General features: G+C 44.3%; 1 protein-coding gene across 2 annotated transcripts in view; it reads left to right on the top strand.

The window, feature by feature from the left end:
• Positions 1–22,740, top strand: part of LOC308195880 (V(D)J recombination-activating protein 1) — a 107,118-nt gene that overhangs the window by 36,745 nt on the left and 47,633 nt on the right. For both annotated transcript variants that reach the window (XM_080594054.1, XM_080594053.1), the window contains 5 exons: positions 593–641; positions 11,217–11,274; positions 14,452–14,543; positions 17,950–18,090; positions 18,525–18,651. In XM_080594054.1, the coding sequence (XP_080450180.1) occupies positions 593–641; positions 11,217–11,274; positions 14,452–14,543; positions 17,950–18,090; positions 18,525–18,651 (467 nt within the window). The remainder of the gene's footprint in view (positions 1–592; positions 642–11,216; positions 11,275–14,451; positions 14,544–17,949; positions 18,091–18,524; positions 18,652–22,740) is intronic.

Genomic DNA, 22,740 nt, shown 5'->3' with positions numbered 1-22,740 from the left:
CTGCTTGCATGTACATAAAACAGATTTTGTTAAATTTCTAGAACTCTTTTCTTGAAAATTGTGCCTTTCTTAAAAAGTATTTTTTAACGCAGTAGTCATGGGGAAGCCACAGCTTCTGCTTGCATTGTTTACTTTGTTGCTCCTCTCCTTATCTGCCCACCTTCTACTTCCAAGAGAAAAGGAAGTTTTACATTGGGGAGATATGCTATTTTCAATAAAACGAAAGGTTGCTTTGTTTAAAGGAAAAACCAGAAGAAATGATGAATTTCAAACTAAATGAGAACTTGAAGTTATCATCCTAGCCTTTTGTGGATTTGGAGGTGTCAGTGGGTTTTTTTGCTTGTTCTAAATGCATGGCTTATAAATAGAAGACTTCAGGGACACGATTTCATTTCTTCATAATTTTACAACAGCTTTTGTAAGCATTAGCAGAATATATACTTAGATGTAAAAGAAATCTAAATGTGGCCAAAATGACACATTCATGTATATTCATGTATCTTTGGTATGGCTGGTAGTAAAGCGGGGATATACCTGTTAGAAACGACCAGCAATGGCTGTTACTTCATGGATGTGTTCCTTCTGTCTACAGACGGCTGCTGAAGAGTGAACTGGGATCCTTCATCACTGATTACTTTCAGGTAGTATTACACGATTTACTTGCTTACTTTAAGATTTGGTCTCTTCAGCTTTTTAGCATACAGAACTCCTTGTTACAAGCATGTAGCCTACAAGTTTCATTTCTGTTTTTCCGCAGAAGGTCCTGGAGGTCCTGAATTTTTTTAACATGGACCATATAGCCCTGAGGGTAACTGTATTTACGGGTGCATATGCTAAATTAGGAATAATCTTCCTTTACACTAAAGAAAGGTTGCTAACAGCCTGCCATGGTCAAGAAGGAATTCGCTTATTTTTTTTTTTTAAGGATGGGAAGCCTATTCCTAGTTTCTTTCACTCTATTTCTATAGTGTAGAGAATTTTGGAGTAGGTTTTCTGAAACAGGGGCCAGGAAAGGGGAAGAGAACAGATAAACGGCTTTCTGTTTTGGGGGGGGGGGGACGGAAGGAAGTCCCTATCAGCAGGAAATCAACCTGGTTACTGTTTGCCTTTTAGTCCTATAAATATAGACGCAATCTATGAAAAAGCAAAAGATGAAGGATGAGGGAAGACCTAATCGATCACAAATCTGTTATTGCCTTTTCCTGATACTGTCCGGATAGACAAAAGTTCACGTGCAACCACATGAAAGCGTGTGTAAGATGATTTTGAGAGAATGCTGATGGCTTTCAGTATTGCAAGTTGTTCAGTTGATTAAAAAAAAGAAGAAGGAGGCTTCTGAAAACAAGAGGGATTTTTGTGTCAGTTTTATTCCCTTTGAGTAAGAGAGAGAGAATTTCAGTACTTTCTGAAGTGGCTGACACCGCTGTGTAGCGTGCCAATAGTTTAGAAAGGGGAAAAAAAAAGACTTGTGTTGTTTCCTATCAGTATTAGATTACTTGATTTAAAAAAATCCCCCCACACTGTGCTGTCAAGTGAGAAACAAACTCCTGCCCTGGGGGTAGTTACGTTTCGCTTCTTTAGGCCCTATCTGCACAAGTCATTTACTGGAAAGAGGCAGCTTCTGGTGGGACATTTCCTAGAATGGGAGCGCAGCAGAAAGGTGGTGAGCCCGTGGTACAAGCCTATAGTACAGCAGGCTGAAGTGGAAAGCTGCTGTTGCTCCAGCAAGCTTGAATACGTTTGAAATTTTGCACCTAAATATACGTGGCAACTTGAAATCTGAAAATGCTTCATCAGGCACTGAGGTACTGTGGTGTTAGGCAAGGCGTGGAGGTCTGGAATAAGCAGAAAATTTCCAGAGACAGCTTTGTGCGTCTTTAAGACTGAGCAGAGCACAGGGCTGTGCATGTTCATGAGGGACGCAAGGTGCTGACGCACGACTGTTATCTGGTTTTGAAGATTCAGTGCATACTGGAGAAGGCCTGGGTGGCTTCCAGCACTGACCAGATGCAGCTGCATTGTGTTGCTGTGCAAGACGGGCCCAGGATGCCTGGGGACTGGACGGCTCTGAGCGCTGGGGTTTGGATGAGTTGTTCTCTTCCTTCAGCTTACAGATCTCCAGCCTGTTCTGATAATGCCAGATCCAGTGGCGTTAACTGATGCTCCTTAGATCTCTTAGTTGTAGAGCTAAGGACTGAAGAGACTGCTTGCTGCTGGGGGCCACGCTGCTGGACCTGCTTTGTGTTGCTGTTAGCAAGCAGAAGGCACCTGAGCTTGTCCTGGGAGAAGGAGCTTATCACCAGCACTGTTTCCTGCAAAAGCAGGAGTAAAAAAAGTGCTCTTTCGCCCCAATGGCAGGGCTGTATTACTTCATTGGAAGGCCACAATCACAATGTATGTACTCAGCACTACGCTGTTGCAGTGGCCTTTGCCTTAGAGAGCTTGCAGTGCAAGGGTTTGGCTGCAGTCTGTTCTGAATTTGTTTTTCTGTCAGTCTGTCTGCTCACACTTGTGGAAATACCTCAGCCTATATGTAGTAGTTCAGCTGCAGCTGCTGTTCTCCCACTGAAGTCACTGGGACTAAAATTTATTTTTGGGGGGATTTTTTTAACTCAACTTTAAAAGAAGTAACTTGGCAGCCATCTGACTTAGCCTGAAGCAAAACTCTCAGTACTGGCAAGACATGAGACAAACAATGTAAGATAAAGGCTATTGTAGGAAATGAGCTTTTTTCCCTGCTCTGAGCTAAGATGCAGGCATATTTCTGATTTTAGATTGACAGCATGTGCCAGTGGTAAAAGTTACCATTCCCTCCTGAATGTCTTTACTAAAAATCCTAGGGCTGTGGAATGAAGAAAGACTATTCATGTGCTAAAGAAGAGCTGACAAAACCATTTCATTTGTCTGTGGATTCTGTTTCACTGTTGATGCCAGCTGATTTAAAGATATATTGCTCCACCAAATGAGCAGAGTTGAATCAGCCTGTTTATTTGGCTGAAAACGAAGGAAAAGGGGGAAAAAAAGGAAATATATATTTTTTTTCTGTTGGGTCAGCTACCTCATTTTGGCTCCTTCTGACATGAGGGAGGTGATGGGAGCAGGTGACCAGGGTGGGGAGAGGAGTGAAGTGCATCTTTTGGCAGGAACTTCCTCCTACATCTCTTAAAGCCTGTCGAGAAACTGTCCTGAGATCCAAATTTACTCTTCTCTTAGGTTGAAATGAACCCTGAAAGATCTGCTCTGATGTGTAACCAGGCAGTTTTAAATATTCTAGCAGCAATTCGAACATCTAATTGGATCATGTAATATTTGGATACAACAAAACGACTTAAATATTTTCCATTTCTTATGCCACAGCACTTGTAATGGAAGCCACTAAGCTCATTTTTGTACAACGCATTTTCCATTGTTTTAGAGTCCTGGCTCTTACATAAGGTATATTTTATACCCATATGAACACTTTTTTTTTTTTTTTTCTTTTCCTAACCATTGATATTTAAGACTGAAATGGAGCAAAGGTTTTTTTTTAGTGAGACAAACTGCTTTGGGGATCAATTTGAACTGATTGCTCACAAGCCATTTTCTCCAGTGCCCATGGAAATTACCAATTTTTAGCTCCTGAAGTTGCTAAAGGAATGTTTAGGAATCTGCTGGGGTTTAAGAAGTCGTTCTCTGTGACCAAACCTTCATCGTACCAGAGTCTGGTTTGTATTTGAAAGAGAAATGTAATTCCTACAAGGGTTCTGGTGGAAACTCAGATGTTTCCTTCTCAAGGAGATTTGTGTTTATAAATCTGCTGCTTTAGCAACCCTGTTAGATATACAAGCCATATCCTTGGATCAGAGTCTGAGTGTAAATGCCAGATAGCTGGGGCTCAGCACACTCGGTATTTGTTGCAGATCTGCCTTAACACAGTGCTCCCACGCTCCAGGCTTTCCAGTACTGCATTTGCCCGTGTCCTGATGCAATGGTTTCCTGCTGCTGCCAAGGGGCACTTCGCACCCTCTCCTCTCTCTGCCCTGCTCAGTAACGCAGCGGGGCACCATCTGCTCCCGCGGCTGGCTTAGCTGGCTGGCGGGTCAGTAAGTTGAGCCGCAGCAGGGAGGAGTCCCATGGTAAGTGGCTGGGATTTGGAGGAACGTGGTGTACCGGGGACTGGGGCTTCTCTGGGGCAGCTGTAAGATTTTTCAGGTAGGCTCCCTTCGTTTTCTTCCTGTCTGACCCTCGTGGCTGTGAAGAAGATTTCTGCGAGCAAAACAAAATTTGCGAGCATTGGTAAATTGATGCGTTATCTTCCTGATTCTGCACACAGCCTGAACCGGCACCTTTGGAGAGGATCAACTGTTTCTTTTCACTCTCTGGGGCTTGTTAATCTTGAAACTCGCAGAGGAAAATGGAAATGTTACCCATTTCACAGCTAACTGCTTTAGCAGAACTGCCTGGTTTGTGCACGTTAACTCCAAGCTGTCTCCCCCCGAAGCAGAGGGACCCCATCCCTGCCAGGGGCTGCATGTGTGGGCCAGGAGCCTGACGATCCATTGCCAGAGCGGGCAGCTGAAGGAGGCAAGTTGGATGTGTTTGCTCATTTGCTTCAATGAGAGCTTTGGCATCTCAGAAACAGAAGTGAAGCTATTACATAATTTCCAGCCTGTTGCAGTGGAGGGCCCCAGGAGGCAAGAAGTCTTGACTCAGAGTTAGGCCTGGCTTTCTGTTTACATGCAAAACCATATTAACCACAGTGTACAAGACTCATGTCACTGGGGTGTCAAAGTCAGAATAACAAGACCAGAGCGGATAACTGCAAAAGCAAGCGGCAACAGCCACGGCACAAGCCCTGACCCGAGCCAAAATTGATTTTCTATCCCCTGCCTTAGCGCCATTAGAAGTGCGGCTGGCAGGGCTTCCCGGGCAGTCAGCAAGGAGCTCCTCTGGCTCCTGTGCCAGGTGGCCCCTTCTTAACCCCCTGCTGCATCCCTTCCCAGGACTCTAGCCCGGCCGATGTCTCTTGATGCTTTTTCTCCCTTGAAAGCCTGCTTTTTAAAGTTGTGCTAGCAGCAGCAAACATCGTGAGTCCCTCTTTCTCGCCCAGTCAAACAGAAAGCTGGCATGCGTGACATTTCTCTTCCTGGCGCCAGGCTCCTATTTCTGCCCGTTTCACGGTAAGGTGAGGGAAGTTGTGCGGGTGTTGAAGTGACTGTGGCTGCTCGGTGTTTGTCCGGCGAGCGCCGGCGGCTGGAGCCGCTGCGCGAGGGAAGGAGGGACCTTCAGCCTGGCGCGGTTTGCGGAGCTCAGCCGTGCACCTGCCAGGGGCTGTTGGGTCAGGCTGCTCTTTGCTATTGTCTCTCTCTGCTCGCTGGCTGGGAACCCCTGTTCAGGCAGGTCTGCTAATTGCTTCTGCTTCGCCTGGCACTTTCGAGGACGGAACTCGCATGGAGCAGCTCCAGAGGCTCCGTAGCGACTGTCCAGCTTTCTTAGCTGCTCGTCCCCTTACCGTGAGCCCAGCAGAAGACCTGATCCTGGGTGGCACTGGCAGGAGATGCACCTGCCTTCAGGCTTCGTGCACCTCTGCTCCGTGGACGTGCATGGTTCATTGGGTGTTTCGTACGAAACTTCCTGCGGGGCTGCACACAGGGCTGTCCCGCAGCGGGGCTCCGTGCAGAGCCATGCTTGCGGCGCCCCAGCTGCGTGGGCACGGGCATGGGATTTTCCTGTAGCCACTGCCAGAGCGGAGACGTTGTGGTCTAGGTTGCAGCAGTGCTGCCCACTCGTCTGCCTGGTCTGCTCTCCTTCTTACTCCCTCTGCTTCACTTTCTCTTTTTACGTGGGGTTTCTCTTTCAATCTGTATTTTGAGCACGGCTATCTCTAGAGTCTTTTTTAGGACATTATATCATTTTTCTCTTAGAATTTATTCTCTATGTAGGATCAAAATGACCTCCCTGTTTCTATCATCATTTTCGCCTCTTTTTAGAAAGAACAAATGGGGGCATGCTTCAGGTATGAAATTCTGTGGCTCACAGAGGTTTGCTTTTCTTAAGCACTGTAAAAAAAACTAGGTATGTGCTTGTGTGCTACTGGCAATAACTGGTTAGAAAATACCAGGCAAATATGTTTGGATTATGCTTTTTTCTCAAATTAATGCCAGAGCATCCAAGAAAGAGTGGCAGTGTGCCTGTAGAGCCTCTAGAAGTGTAGTTTAATGGTAGATTACATAGCCCCAGTTGGTTCAAAGCAGGAGTTTGCATTTCAGAAATGGTGAAATGTTTAGATTATAAACCTTTTTTTTTTTTTTTTTCCAACCAGCAAAATTAGGTCAATTATTTTGAGTTTGCTCTGGACCAGCGTACTTGTGTTCTAAGCTTTTGTTTCTGACTAATGAATTAGTATTAATTTGTTAATATTAATGTGGCTTTTAAAAGTCATACTGGCCATCTTCAGCTTGGAGAGCTGAAAGGAAAATAAAATTTGTCTGTAATTAAACGGGCGTCCAAGTAAACCTTTTCCACCCCAGGCATGGTGGCTTATTGGGGAATAGTAATATTTTGTTGATTTGGGAGAACTCTGTTTTGCCTCGCTAAGGCTGCTAGTCACGGCGCTCAGACAAGATGTGACATCTCCTGTGACAGGTTAAGCTTCCTTGATGTTTTCTGTGGAACTCTTGTCGAAACCTACTCGGCTGCTGTTGACCACCTTCTGCTCAAGTACACCGCCCGCAGCAGAGCAAGGCACGCTAGCGGCAGGACCGCTGCCCAGAAGAGATCCTGCTGGCTCTGCATAAAGGCTTTGTTTTAGCCACATTTACGAGCGGTGGACCTGAAACAGCTATTGTGGTTTTCTGCACTTCGTGAAAACAGGCGGCTTTCAACCTGTACGATTTCACCAGTTCACTTTTACCGGCTGCAGAACGCCTCTCTCCAAATGCATCAGCAGCTGCGCTTCCTTGCGGGGGTCAGCTCGGGGCTTTGCTTTGCAGGGCAGGCGCTGCAGCAAGAGCAGCGGCGGGTCTGCGGCACCCAGAAAGAGCACACAGCAGGGCTGGGGCTTCGTGGTGGGGAGCCAGGGAAAGCTGATTTGGGAAGGGAGGGAATAACTGCTTAGTTAGCCCGTAATTGTGTAGAGACGGGAGGTGGCAGCTGAACTTTTTCAGATAAATGCATCCTTCAAGCTTGCATGGTGCACCTCTTAACCTGGTCCTGCTTGTCAATGTAACATTTATTTTTCCTCTGAGCTCTGTGCCCCTGTATTGCCTCTGGCAACTGGGGATAAAGCAGTAATGAGACACGTACCTAGACAAAGTCTGGTGCAGGCCTCCACTGTGGCTGCATTTATTGAATTGTATTGATTAGTCAGCAAACCGTGTAGGATTTCTTCATGAAAAAACCTGTCTTGCTTGATTCAAGGGGGTAGTATTTGGACTGAATCCATTGTTAAGCCTGTGACTTCAGTAGAAAAGACAAAGAAATAGCATTTCCAGAAAATTTTCAGATGGGGAGAAGGGAAATGATTTTTTTTGTAGCTGATTTTTTTTTTTAAAGTTTCCCTCTTCCATAGGAAAAGGGAAAATATGAGAGGATGATTGAAACATCTGCAGTAACTGTATGCTGTGGAACTCAACTTTTTCTTAGAAACCCTAAGAATGAGATTATGCAACCCATTTAGCACATGAAAAAAATGAGAGAGATTTTATTAAAACCATTATAAATTTTTTGCATTGGGATAATGATTAATATATCTTTTTTTTAATTGATAAAACCGTGCTGCCCCTGAAGGTATACAGATGTTTTACAGCTCTGCCAGCAGATACACAAAAATGACTCTGAAAGTAGAAAGCATCAGTAACACAAACTTATGACCAAAGTAGCTGGAAAATTGTGTCTACAGTGCTCAGAAAGAGTATGTAAATTGAAACCTAATGTTCTAGTGCAAATAGAGAAGGCATTCATATTTCTCGAGACGCACACAGGAAAATAAGCGTGACATCCTCATATATATTTATATATACCGTTTTATCATGTAATAGTTTAAAATGCCACATTATTAAAGACTAACTGTAAATTTTCCCTGCAGTATATAAGATCTGTAATTACCTAGAGCTATAGGTTGGAAAATAAAGGCTTGAAATACTTTATTAATAAACAGAAAGCATTTGGAAGAATTAAAATGCAATATCACTCCAAGCATTACCTTATAGTTCAGGCAGAAAAACGTTTACAGTGTAAGTGGCTCTCATTTTTTCTTTTTTCCCCATAATTTTTTTCATTCCAGATTTCTTCCTCCCTCCTTTTTCACATTTTTTCTTTTTTTCCTGGAAAGTCTTCTAAGGCCATTTTGTGTGTGTGTGTCCAGAGCCCGACACAAGTAGTTGACACGTAGTCAATTATTTCTGCCAAAGCAATCTAAAATTTGAATGGAAAGCCCGACAATTTTCGCCTCTCTCTCCAAAGCCCTTATTTCTGCTAGAGAAAATTTGCAAAATAGTTACCTTCCTTTAGCTGGTGCAACGTTTGGAAGTGCTGCAATTGTTTTCACTGCGTGAACATCTTTATCCCCCTGCTGCTGGTGTCACCGCCCAGGAGGCAAGCTTTTCCCAGCCGCCTTCTCTCTGCAGCTTGCCCCATCCTTTGGCAGCCCCTTGCTCCCCGCTCTGGTGGGAACTCGGGCTTTCCATTTCTCTCAACCCTAACACTCACCCCAGCCCAAGAGTGAGCCTTAGTCAAGGTTCCCAGCCACTGCCCAGATGAAACGTTTCTCACCGACAAGTTCCCCTTGCTCCCCGCAGTTTCCTTTGGCAGCCCGTTGTCACCTCGGTGATGATGACTAAATCAGAAAATAGGCATCTGCAGGGAAAAAAAAACAAAAAGAGTTTCAATCTGCGGATATCGAAAGTCCAGAAAAGTAGGCTTTTATTTATTTATTTTCAGAAGTTTCCACTGGGCAGGTGGGCACCTCTGCGTGGACGTGGCACCAGAGACCAGAGCCTGCCCTCCTCAACTGGAAGCCACGCATGGTCTGAGACTTGGAAGCAGCTGCCTTGCTGTCTGTAGCACTACCAGAGTGCTGTGTTGGCAGCCACTGCATTTTAACCGCGGTTAATGAGAGTCATTTGTACACTATTTGTGAGCAGGTTCAGAAGGTTGCATGCAAAAGTCCTTTGGGCTCCTGTCTCCATGTAGTCGCCTGTGTGCAGAATGGCAATTTTAGCGTGTTCCCGTGCCAGACAGGACTGCTCAGGTCAGCTCTGATTCCTGTGCTGGAATCACTGGTGTTGGTGGATAGGAGACTATGGAAATTTTTAGTAGTTTGACTGTACTGCACGGATAGGATTGCTTTTGCACTTGTGCCAGCATTAGGGAAGGTCAAAGTCTTGTGACTTGGATGGGCAATTCAAATACAGCTTCATCCTGTGTGATGACCCTAAAGTGCTCTGGTTTTGTTGTGTAACTAATTTAAAAGGAACCTAAATTCTACGTTACTTTGGGAATAAGAATGTTCTAAATATTTTTGGTTTCGAATTCCAAAAAAAAGAGGACTCCTGCTAGCAGGGCTAAATTAGCTTAAAACAAGCACGACCGTTAACTGCTTCCCTCTTGGATGCACTGTATGGTATTTAACCATCACTGCTACTAACAGAGTTTACCACTGGTAGAATGGGTGGTCATTCCTCCCTGTGTCATGTCTCAACTCTGGATTCACATAAGGGGATTCCCAACCAATACAGTGCATCTGGAGATGTTTCCTTACTGGTAGGATGTATGGGGGTGTCTCTTCAGTCCATTAGCCTCAATCTACTTGCAAAAGACTTTTGATTAGACAAATTACTTAAAGAAGAGCCCTTCCTTTCCTACACATTTCAATGATACCTGATGCTAACAAGTAGGACTTGTAAGTGGAAAGTTTTTTGCTTGTTCTGGAAGCACAAGCAGAGAATATCACAGAGCAATGTTTCTTTTTTTTAATTATTTTTTCCCCCTTCAGCAGTATCCCAGTTTCGTGTAGTTTCTTGTTGTAGGGAGGATGCAGAGGCGTGCTGCTCTCTGCTTGGGCTGACTGGTGCTGCGACCTGCTTGCGTATATCATGACTGAACCAGGCTGGTACGTGGTTGCAATGGGAAGCAGCTCTAACGCCCAGAGCAGCAGCACAAGGGCAGGTTTGTGATATTGCAGCTGTCAGGAGGCTGCAGCACTATGGCAGAATATTGTAAAGGCAACGTCCATGGGGATTGAAAACAGATGTGCCTTGCTTCTAGGCTGATAAGGGGGTTGAGAGGTGCAACTTTGACCAGGTTAGCCATTAAGAATAAAAGCCGGAGGATGAACATGAGGGAGCAAGAGACCTCTGAATATTGTGTGTTACCCTGATACTGAATCCTTTCAAAGGCTTTATTTTCTATCAGTATGATCTCTGTGGTGGGACTGAACCTTCTGGGATGCAGTAATAGCATGTTACCCTTCTGCAGCTCCTTTCTCTAGGATTCTCAAAGCATTTCAGAATAACTGATTTTCCTCATGCTTTTGGGAGAACAAAAAGGTGGGTATCGGTTTTTTTTTTCCACCAATTTTATGTTTGGGGAAATGGGACCTGAATGCCTATCGGACATTTAGAATTACAGATATTAATTAATTAATATCTTGTTCTGTCTGATCCATGATAGTTAAGACTATTTAGAAAGACTGTAGCTCCTGCCTCTTTCTTCTGCAGCTTGACACTGCACCCTGAGATGATGCAACTGCTCAATATAGGAAAAAAAAGAAAAAGGAAAAAAAAAAGAAAAAAGAAAAAAGCCTCAGAAAGGGAATAAGTAGGGAAAGACAGAAAGATATGGGAGCTGAATTGGCTTACTGTGCGGGCAAGCAGTGAGCTAGTGGAAAGGAAGAAGAAAGTGGGACTTTATGGTAGCATTTGGCCTTTTGATCACCTCTGTCGTATGGCTGAGATGTAGCTAATGTGGCTGCACTCTTAGGTTAAGAACCATTTTATTTTTTTCACTCCCTCTCCATGACCCAGGACAGGGTCTTTCCTCCCACTTTTGGCAAACAGTGTGCAAAACACACAGTGAGACCAGGTCTGGTGGCGGTGCTGGGAGCAAGAACCGTGGCATGACTAATCGTTGGATAACTGCATGTAAAGTGATAACATCTGAAGAAAACACATATTCCTCCATGTTTATTTTAAATCTTGGAAAAGGCAAATGCATGTCTCTCTCTTCTCTCTTGGCAGAACCAGCTCCTTGCGAAAGGCTTGCTGTTTATAGAGGAGAAGGTTAAGCTGTGTGAAGGCAAGTATAGAAAGAAACCCATTTTGGAGTGGGCTCTTGGAACACCCTTTTGAGTCACGCTTTGATGTTTGGCCAGAGATGATTTGCATGGCTGAAATGCCTGCAGCCCTTTCTGGTACTGCCTGAGAGGGTCACACAACCTCTTGGGGGCCAGGTTGCACTGCAGTCTGTGCTGCTTATGGGTGGTGGGCTGTTAGAATAACCGTGTGGCTGAAGCCACATCAGCCATGGCTTCACCACAAGAGCAGGAGTGTGGGTCCTGAGTGGCATCTGAACCTGAGCTCAAAGCAGTTCTAGGCTGGACATGTATCCTGTTGCAAAACTGTGCTGAGAGCCTTCTGCCTGTTATTTCTCAACATGATTCGCAGCTCTGCAGTCTGGCTGTTTGCACTCTTGGAAGCATGATTTTGGTTACGGCAATACTGTGTCATTATGCTTTTGAGAGCTGAACCAACAGGCCTTGTGTAAATGTAAAGAAAAAAACGGTCACTTGGATGGGAATGAAATCCTTCAGTAAAGAAGCCAACCAGAGATGAAGTTCTGTTCAAACCACTGGGGCACAGACGCTTGCTACCACAGAGCCTGTGGACCAAGGCCAGCTTGGAGCAGCGACTCTCGGGGGTGGCTGTGGGGGGAGTTAGTCATGTTATGAATGGCTTGCTCAAGCACAGAGTGCTGCTCAGAGCACGGCTTTATTCAAAACCAGGCTGCCGTCTGATTTGACCCAGTTTTGTAGCCTGTAGGGAAGATCCCTTGCTAATTGTCAACCTGCCGTATCTGGGTCATTAAATGCCAATAGACGCTTATAATCTCGTGTCATTATTGGTGCTGGATTCCTCCACCCTGTTCTTCATCGAGTGAGTTCTCCATTTGGCCAGCACACTGTGGGACTGGACCTTGATGGAGCTGTGCGGTTGCCAGCCTCCTGCTTAGTGTGTGCTTCTTGGCACAGACTCTGTAATGAAGGGAAGAAAGGCAGATTTGTACATTTTCATGAACATGGGTGCTTGTCCTGCTGCTGCCAGCTCCTCGGAAAAGACACCATGCAGCATATCATAGGTTTTGTTTTATGTGTATTCATATAAAATTATTCCAATTTCTGCTTTAGCATGGAGAACATTGAGGTCCAGCCTGCAATAAGCTGAGAGCAGCCCAGAAGTAGTTTGCAGCTGCTCAGGTAGATTGGGTAGGATAAGATTTCCCAGGCAGACAGCAAAACCCCCTTCCTATGCCTCGTTTTTTCCCCCAGTTTGAAGTGACACTGGAGCCACTTTACCTGTGCAAGCTGGCATCTCTGCAGGAGATGACTCTTGTCACCTTTCTTTCACAGCACGTAGGCTTGTTCCAGGTCTTGCGGTCTCAGCAACAAGAACTTGTACGTGCCTCTCAGCTTGTGCTCTCTTCCTGGAAAATTTCTCCCGTCCCAGTACTCAATGATGGAATCGTGTTCCTGCTGCAGGGCATGGCAATGTTTCACTGTGTCTGTTTTTCAAATCTCATCCTCTTATTTTAATACAATTTTTCTTGATACAGTCTGTCAGAATCTCTTTCAATGCCTGTAGGATTATGATTTCTTGAAGAAACAAACCATTCTCTGTTTCCCTTCAGAAGGAAAAGGAATCTGTGCCATTTCATTTCTAGCTCCACATACCAAAGCATTACAGTCGTGGGGAAGAGACAGAAGAGGGAGAAGTTTAAGAATTCAATTCATCTGTTTCCTGTTGTCTTTTTCGTTTACGGTTGGCAGTTTCTGGCAGTGGGTAGCTGTTACGGGGGTGTTGGGTAGGTGCTTGTGTGCCTGGAGCTCCAGTTTTGAAGCTGGTGTCGTATCTGAGAGATGCTTCCCTCTCAGCCCTCCTGCAGTCAGTGAGGTCTCTGCTTGAAAGGAAACATCTGCAGAACCTGGTCCTGCTGCCTCTGCCCTCTGGCTGTGTTGTACACAACATGACCCATTGTCAACCACACTGAAAGCCCACGTGGAAGTCTCCAGATGGGGAAAACACCAGCGTATAGCGATAAGGCTCCCTTGAGTTGCAGTTTTATGTGTTCCAGTTCCTCATGTAAGCTTGAGGCTGAGACTCCAAAGCTGCCTTGAGCAGCTGCTTCCCTTGCTGCTCCTTGAGTCCTGCCTACTTGTGAGCCCCATCTGAGGCTCTGTGAAAGGTATCCTGGAAAATGATTTTGTCAGAAAACTTACGTTGTTAAACGTGGGTCTGTATTTGCACCTGAAATTTCTGGGGGTTTTATATAAAACTTGAAAAAACATTGCAAAACTTTGTCCTTTGGGGTTGGAAAAATCCCCTAAAAAGCTCAGAGTTTTTTTGGGCCTAAATGCTGAGAAACATAGAGCTCTGTAAGTCAAGCCTAGGAGAATAATTTAAAACGTCTATTCAAACTATTATGTTCAGTAAAGCATTTTTTGTTAATAATAGGCTTTTGACCACAGTTGTATTCTTATTATGGGAGTCACGAGTTGCATAACTTAGTCTGCCTTCATTTTAAATATCCACTTATGTTTGGGGATGTTTGTTGGAGTCGGATTCACATGAGGGGTGACCACAAGTGGATTTCACTTGGGAGCCTTCCAAATCGCCACGTTTGAGAGGAGAAGCCCTGAGAGGAGCACGGTGGCTTTGTGGCTTGTCAGAGCTGTGGGTGAACAGCCTGCAGGAGTTCATGACTTCTGTGTCTGTGCTTGAGGCTGCTGAGATGGTGGAGAGGGGTCAGCTCTTATGAATGGTCTGACTCAGTTGCTGCAGGACAGCTAATGCTGGCTTTCATACGCAGCTCTTAGCATGCAGCCGTGCTCCCCTGCTAGTTTAGTAATTAGCTAATTTGGTAATTTAGAACAGTGAGACTACCCAGTCCTTTGCTGAGGAGGTAAAGCCCCCTCCCGAAGTCATTCTTCACACTTTTGTTGGAGCTGGTCTCATGTTTTGCTCAGAGCTGTCCTCTTTGCAGTAAGTGACAGAGCAACCCATGGTTGCAGCCTGGTGTCTCTGCCAGTTAAGGCAAAGCTTTGCCGGGTTACGTCCACTTTCTGGGAAGAAACTGGGAACATGAAGGGTGGGTTTGTATCTCTTACCCGGGGACACATGGAGTAGTGGGAAAATTCAACTTGATTGTAGTGTCCCTTTTGCTAAAGCTCTTTCTTGCTCTCAATCTCTGTTTGTGTAGGTGAGGATCGCATTGATATCCTGTCTGAAATTTGGGATCACTACTTTACAGAGACTCTTCCAACACTCCAGGCAATATTCTACCCTGTCCAGGTAATCTCAATTAAAATTCAGTCTTCAGGTGAAGCAATATAACTACAGTGTCTCCTAACAGCGCATCAAAACTTCTGTTTCAGCAGTACTGTTTGTCTGGTGGCTATAAGGGCCTCAAAACCTTTAAACTACATCTGGGAGGAAGCAGAGTTTGCACAAGTCAACATTGGTTATCTGAGAAGGACTGCTAAAACCAGCCAGGCCTTCTGAGCTGAGTTTATTCCCATTTGTCTGTCCACTCTCTGTTCTTAGCTAAGGTTGTACACCGAAATTATTGGACTGTACTTTGTCTAGACTGAAGCTCTGGACCATTTGCAATTGTAAGTTCTTCCATTTTTAAATCTCTGGAGCTCTTTTCGTGCACCTGACAACACTGACAACTTGTATTCAGATTTCTTCCTCTGAATACTAGAACAGAAACCAATGTGTCTGACTTGTCCAAACTACTTTTGGAGGGCTTATATCCAAGTTGTGCCTTTTGAAAAGCCTCTTTTTTTTTTTTTTTTTTAAATCTTTAATATAGGGGCAAGTAAGCTTCTGGGTAGAGGACAAATGAACACTTTATGTAAGACCCATTTACACTGGATGTTTTACAGCTGATTATTCCATTGGAATTGTTGAGCTGTGTCAGTTTTTCCTGTAGTTTTGATCAGGGTTTCCATACAAGCAGTCTGAATACCTCCCCAGTCTATTTTGATCTTCTGTCCCATCAGAGGAGAAGCAAAAACGTACTTCATGAGTAGACTGACATTCTGAGAAATGCTAGCTGCCTCATCCTGACTTCTGCCTGTTCCATGAGATGTGCTTTCTGGAGTCTTTTTTTATTTGTTTATAATATTATTTTCCCCTTGTATTGTTTGAAAGGCAGCATGTAAAGCTCAGAGGTTGCCCTTTTTCTCTAATCCTATTAAAGCTGGCATTTCCTAAAAGAGCAAAGGACTTCTGTAAAGACAGACACTAACCTTTTTACTGTGTTTATTTTTATTCTTTCCTTGCTGCAGATGCTTAAAGGTAGGTGTTTGGCAGCTCAGACTGCACAATTATAATATCCTCCATTTTTTTCTCCTTTTGCAACTAACTCTCAGTCATAGAGTGACCTAATCTATTTATGTAGGGGTTTTTCTGCACTGCAGCTATCCGTGCACTGTAGAAACAGCTGAGCTAACTGTGCGTAATGTCTGCAGATGCTATTAATTCTTCCACTTATCAGAACAATCTCCTCCGGTGCTATTAAATGTCTCTAATGAGAATCTGAACAAAAACTACTGCACGGTTGGTGCAGCTTTTGGAAGTAGCTTGGTGGTGGTGGTGATGAAACTGTGACTATGGGATGCTGAGATTCTCTGAAATCTTAACTTTCTTACTGCATCTATGTTGTCACAAAATCTGAGTCCAAACTATTTTATAGAAGCTGTGAAGTTAAGGACGTATTGTTATTTTATAAATGAGGAACTGAAAGGTTACAGACCACATATTTAAAGCTTTGCAAGCATCTAAGTCCTACACAAATGTATGGATTTAAACACCCTAAATAAATACATCTAAGAATCTGACTCAAAGTAAGCTGCCTTAGGCTACAACAAAGGGAATTGCCGGTGCCACGAGAAACTGAATCATGATTGCTCTTATTCCAGAGCAGTGCCCTGATAACAAGGTTGGCCTTTTCCTACAAATAAGAAACTGTATGTGCCTATTTATCTGGTGCATCAGGAAACGTTAAAAAGAGGTCATCTAGCAAATCCCTTTCACCAAGCTGCAGTTCTCCATGAGCTACTCTGGTAGCTGAGGAAGCCTTTGCGTTGTTGGTTCCCCATCACCTGTGACTCCTTTGTTGTAAATGCCAACGCCAATGTAAGCATTTTGTTGTGTCTTCTGTGATCCCAGCAACTCTCCATTCAGAATGAAAGTAAGTCAGCCAAACTTGTGAGTCTGTTACCAATGGTAGTAACTAGAAGTAACTTCCTATCTCAGCTAAGTTTAAACCTGAGGCTCAGAGCTCTTGCAGAAATATGACCTTTAAGCAGCCAAGTTGGTTAAATTGCTGTACAGAGGGAAACTATGTAAACAGGTCACTGACTTTTATATAGTTTCAGCTGTTGATGTAACTACCTGGTGTGGAAAAAGAATAGCAAGTCTTGTTTTGTTTGGCACAGCGAGATGTTTGCATTTTGAAATGGGATACGAACTTAATGGGACTAAACTGCCTGATATAAATAAAGTGTGCAGCTGCTGAAATACAGTTCAGAGAGATGAACCAGTCCTTTCTACACCTTGATGATTTTAAACATGCAGCGATGGTTTAAACAGCAAAGTGCTTTTACTGTGGCCAAGCTGCCTGCCAGACCACTTGCTTTAGGTCATATTTACATATTGATGATGCTGTTAATTATGACATTAAACCCATTATGAATTAATGATTAACTGGTGTTAATTCCTTCCAGCTAAATATTTGCCTCGATAGTTGTGTTATGGAGACTATAAAATGGCTCCAAAAAGGAGTGCAGGGCACAGATTAACAGGCTGGAGAGAACTAGGAAAACTCTTCAGGCTGGAAAGTGCTGGGCAGGGCTGGGAGGAAAATTTCTGTGTTAAGTGGGACAAGAGGAAATCATATGTACGTTAAGCCTTACAGAAGGAAAGACAAACACCAGAATGACCAATGGAGTCCAACAATGTCTAAGTGCGCTAAGAAAAACTACAACGTCTTCATCTGTTAACCCTGCTCACTTGTGTTGTTGATGCTAAAGGCCACAGAACATCTTGTGGTGGAAATTAAATCTGTTGCTTTCATTATCTGTCCATTTTTTATTTTATTTTTTTTAAATTTTGTTGGTACAAGCAGTCCAATTAGCTTTGTTCTAGCCTAAATCCTAACATCTGCAGTGGACTGCATTCTGGATTTTTGTCTTATCAACAAGGTCTAAAGTGCAGATGTTGAACAGAAAGAGGATCCAATACAGACCAGAGGTAGGCTTGGTTAAGGAATATTCTGTACCAACCTTTCTTTGCCAAATCTTTTGTGGTTTCTCAGCTCCAGTTGTCAAATGTACCAGCTGCATCTGTCTTCAGATGTTTGTGACCAGATCTGCTGTCAGTTGGGTTTCATGAATATGCAGCATTTTGCTGAAATACAAGTCCCTGTTTGGCTTCACTCCAAACCTAGTGGTTGGAGTTCCAACTCCAAACCTCAGATGAGGTGTTACCCCTTTCAGAATTTATGTGGGACAGAGACTGAGTGGGAAGCTACCAAAGAGTGCCAAAAGTCCTCACACCGAGCAGCTGAGGTGCTTCACCACAGCAGCGATGGGCAGGATAGGCCCTTTCTGTCTGTGTGCATGTATGTATTGGTGTGGTGCTCCCATGGCCCTTTACTAACTCTTGGGTTTTTGCGTACTGTGTTTTTCAGGGTCAGGAGTTGACTATCCGTCAGATTGCTCTTCTTGGCTTCAGAGACTTGGTGTTGCTAAAAGTGAAGTTGGAAGAAATTCTTCCTCTGGTCCAGTCAAAGCTCCCAGCTTCCATTGTCCAGATGCTGTTAATTCTGCAGGTGAGGAGCCTCTCGATTTCTTCATCTGACTCCACTAGCGATTCTTGTCCTCACCTTGCTGAAACAAATCTTGGAATGGAGAATGGGGAGGGCAGAGGGTGTAATGAATGGGAAATTGTGTGCTTATTTCGGAATCGTAAACGTAGAAATGAGAGCTAAATTTGAGTAGTTAATGCCCTGAACTTTCCTGGAAATGGGTAAGGATATTTCTGAGAGGGACAGGTTCTGCTCTTTTGTGTTTGCATTTTCCTTGGTACCTTGTCTCCCCAGCTAGGAACAGTCCCACAACTCTTATTTCCACATTGCCATCTACCAGCTTCTCTGAATGCCTCTTTGTGCCCCAGTTCTCTTGGTTTGTCAGCTTTGTAATGACCCGGTGAGTCTTACTCAAATTCATGTAAGGGTAACATTGGCTTTTCGTGTTTGAATTTCAGAGTGTCCATGAGCCCACTGGCCCTAGTGAGGGCTACCTACAGCTGGAAGAACTGGTCAAGCAGGTGGTGTCACCGTACTTGGGTTTGTGTGAGGATCACAGCTTCTCTGGTGGCACCTGCTTGCTTGGTAAGATGTGTGTACTATACACAAGCTCTTTCAAACACTCTTACTGGGGTACATATGTCAGCTAATGTGAGGCAGTGCACATCTGCTAGAAAAGGAGACAGTGCATGACTACATGAGAGAGAAAGCAAAGGTTAAAGCACTTCCAAGAAGGTCCTGATTAATATGTTTCTGAATGGTGTGGTTTTTATTTTCCATCACTGAGTGAACTATAAAGGTCCCACCACTGCCCACACATGCAAAATCTCGCCTCTTTCTGAAGGCAGTTGGGATTTGAAAGCTGCTCTCTCTGGTCTATGCCTGATGTGCTGCCCTCACCCTCTCTTGCTGGTGAGAAATTGCACCCATTCCTTGTCTGCCTGCTCGCTGTTGCTCGCTAACCTGCATTGACTGCCTCAACTCCTGCACTCACTGCTGCATCCACCACCCTTCACAGCCAGCTAAATTCTTGTTTACTCATTCTGAGAGATTACTCTTGTATTTTTTTTTTCATGGAGTCTTTCTTCAATCTGAGGACTCTTTAAAAAGAAAATCTGTATTTAAATGGTGGATAGATGGGGCTAGGAGAGAGAACTGGCACTGCACTTCAGAAAGGGGGTGCTTACTGTGGAAAACTTTAGACCTGATCCAGGAGCTCTGCTCACAATTATGGTGAGCAAGAAAAGATTGACCAGCTAAGAAATAGTTATGGCAATACTGTTTTGGTAACTGTGAAGATTTAAATGGAGCAAGTGAAGAAAACTTCGGTCCCCCTACTATTTTTCGGCACTTTATAAGCTGTAGCCTCTACCTGGATACACTCATGACAGCCCTAAGTTAGCTGAAGACATGCAGCCTGTCTTGTACTGTGCCTCAGTAGCACAGGGTAAAGGATGGTGTTATGGTAGAAAGACTTTTCAGGACTCGGATGATCTGTGTCAGCTCTTGTAGTTGTTGGGCAAATAAATACAATATCTTTTATACAAGTTAACATGGTTAGATTCTTCAGTATTGAGCTACAGACCTGATCTGAGGCTAGATCTAGACCACAAACCTCCATAAACACTGAGCAAATTTGTTTGGCTTTTTATGGATGCCTGCATGCTGCTTGGGATAGTGTGAAGTGTAGCTGCCTGATTTGTGCTGATGTTCCTAGCCATCCTGGATTTCTGCCAGCTGAACAAAGCACTAGTGTCATGAAACAAAATTTCACATGAACTGGCCTTGTAAAGTTTATGTGCCTCAAAATCATTGTGCTTGCTTTGATTTTAGCTCTGATTTATTTGTGTATATTTCCAGGGTGGCCTTTTGCCCCTGCTCCACCCTGTGCTGAGCAGAAGGAAAGAAAAAACTTGCGTTTGTGTTACACAGCACTGACAAAAGAGCAGCACGTTTCTGCAGATAATCTTGTCGTTTTCAAAGTGCTCCTGTGGTGGTGATTTCTTTTAATAACTGCCATTTCTCATCAAATTTCTTTCTCTTCCTCTTTCTCTCTTTCTGTCACCTTTGTGCTTTCTCAGAACCAGTTTATTCTCCCACTGGGCACTCAGTAATGATGAGGATCCCAGTAGGTTCCTTGCCATACAGTGGCTCTGTAGCAGCTCTTGTGAAACACGCAGTTGGGCGTCAGGTGTGCTTGTGTTCTCTTTGGATGCTGTGGAATCCAAACTGCCATCTGGACCACAGCCTTCGAGATGCACAGGTGTTGGGAAATGTGACTGAAGAAGGTATCTTGTCATGGCTGCAAATAAACACGAGGCTTCAGCCTTCAAGGCTGCAGTATGTTAAACTTGATTTAAATCGAGAGAGGAGTGCGGCAGGAATAGTTGTGAAAGGGAGCAGAGAAGCTCACAGAAGGGAATCGAAGAAGGCGGCCTCCCTAATCAAAGCAACAAATTATGAAGTCAAGATGGAGCATGGGGAAGAATGTTGTATCCCCAAACCCATCCCAGATACCAAAGACAGGTTGAACTGTGCCCACTTTAACCTCTGAGCTCTGTTGTTACCACTGCACTGGCAGAAGCATCGGGATGTAGTTGCTTCAGTTGGTTTATGTTCCTTTTGCTGTGCTGTGGTACTCTCCTGTTATCCATCCTTCTTGCTTCTTCCATGTAAATAAGCCACAGCCTGCATTGTAAGGATGGAGTATGCTGAATGGATCCAGTTGTCTAAGAAACAATGTTTAAAGTACGAATGGGGAAGAAGATAGATAAAACATTCACCCTACTTCCCCCATGTATTAAACCTAATATTATTGCTGATTTGAGTTTGCCTGCAAAAAATCCCTGAAAAACTGCATGACAGTTCCCTTAGGAGAGCATCTTCTGTGGCCATCGGCAAGGTGCACAACAGTCCCTGAGAGGTGAGATGACTTCCTTTCCTCTAGAAGCCCATGGGAACCCAAGAATTAATGTTTGCATTCTCTGCCAGCATCTTTGCCTTCTACACCACAATGTGGTTGTGGTTGAACTTCAGTCACGGAGCATGCTGGAGCATAGCTCTGGGCAGCGGGGTTTGGGAGCATTAACCTGAGAAGCTTTTCTCTCCAGAGGACTACTCTGAGGAAGATTTTGAATGAGAAAGCTCCTAGGACAAGACCAGCGTGCTTTATGTCAGCACTCAGCTGATTTGTGCTTCTTTTCCTTTTAGACTTTGTCTACCTGGATGGAGTTCTGTGCATTACAGCTCTTATGGTGACTTGGTACGATGCATACATAGCATTACAGAGGCGAGGCAGTGCCCCACAGCATAATGAGATGAGAGAGATAAAGGACAGGTGGCTTGCAGAAAACAAAGCTGGAAGGTATCACACAGTCTGATGCTTCTTGGCCATCGGTTCATAGCTGGACGTTGTGCAAGAGTTGCAGGCTGTTTTAAATTTTACAGGGAACTGTGATTGCTCTATCAAGCAATTAAAGGGGGAAAAGTAAAACAATAAATGTATATTCAGAGGTTAGCTTAATTTTTATCTGACTCTCATCATAAAGGATTTTACCTTTGTTGCACAAAAATCATCTGTGGATATTTTTTTCCTCAAGAGTCTTTTGATTGCAGACCTTATATTTGGCACTGGAAGGCATTGCTTAATGTCTTTGCTGCTGTGGGGAGAAAATACCACACGTGGATGCACGTTCTTCCTGATTCATGGGTGCTTTTGCAAGCTCAGCTGCAGTGTGCCTTCTGTGCCCTGGCAGTGTATCTGGGTTATGGCGGTTACTTCAGTGTCACGGAGCTCAGGAGCTTTGCTTTATTTGTGCACGCAGCAGGCAGCACACTACGCCTGTTCCCATGCTGGTATAGGTCTGGGGAGAAGAGTGTCACCTTCTGCTTTACTGTCCATGTTCCCTTCAATACCAGCAGGTTTTTGCAATCTGCCCGTCCAGATGCTGGTTAGATTTCAAGAGCTGAATGATGTCAGATTTTGAGGCACCGACTCACGCATCAGCTCTGTACAGTCTGCTCCGCAGTGAGTGCGTGTGTGTGCACAGATGCTCACGTGTGCACGAGTACACACGTGGTGCACAAGGCTCTGCAATGATGAATACAGAGCGGCTGGCTGGAGTGCAAACTGCTGCAGGAGTTGATGGAACAAGGGACACTTGTTGGCCATTTTGCCACAGAAGCCAGGGATGTACCAGAAGAGGATGTCAGGACCAATTTTCCAGCGTACGTGCTGGCAGGGTAGCCAGGCTGGGCAGGAGTAATTAAACGTTATTGCTTCCTTCTCTGTGCTTGCTCTCAGTGGACTTTAATCTCTCAGGTCATCGGGCTTGGCTGTTTCAGCAGCACTAAAAGTTTACACGCAAACTGGCATTTTTTTCTCACGGGAATATTTTTGTTTATTAGGTGAACATCAGGCCATGGCCATGATTTTTCTTTTTCCTGTGTATCCCAGCTTTTTGGGAAGTGCTGCAAGCTGTCTCTGTTTAAATGAAGCATGTTTTCATTTTTAAATTTGCTGTTTAGGAACAGAGAAGAGCAAAGATTTTGCCTTTGCCTGCAAAACCTTCAGCGATGGAGTCTGGAGAATTGGCAGCTTTGTGCGTGGCTCAGTTCAGCTTAATCTCCTCAGGCCTCTCTCGCTAGCCAAGAGACCTCTGCATAGCTGAAGCC

The sequence above is a fragment of the Anser brachyrhynchus genome, assembly GCF_964034855.1.
Source record: "Anser brachyrhynchus genome assembly, chromosome: 5".
Classification (NCBI taxonomy): Eukaryota; Metazoa; Chordata; class Aves; order Anseriformes; family Anatidae; genus Anser; species Anser brachyrhynchus.
The sequence above is the reverse complement of the archived record's forward strand: the minus strand, read 5'-3'. Positions and strand labels throughout refer to the sequence as shown.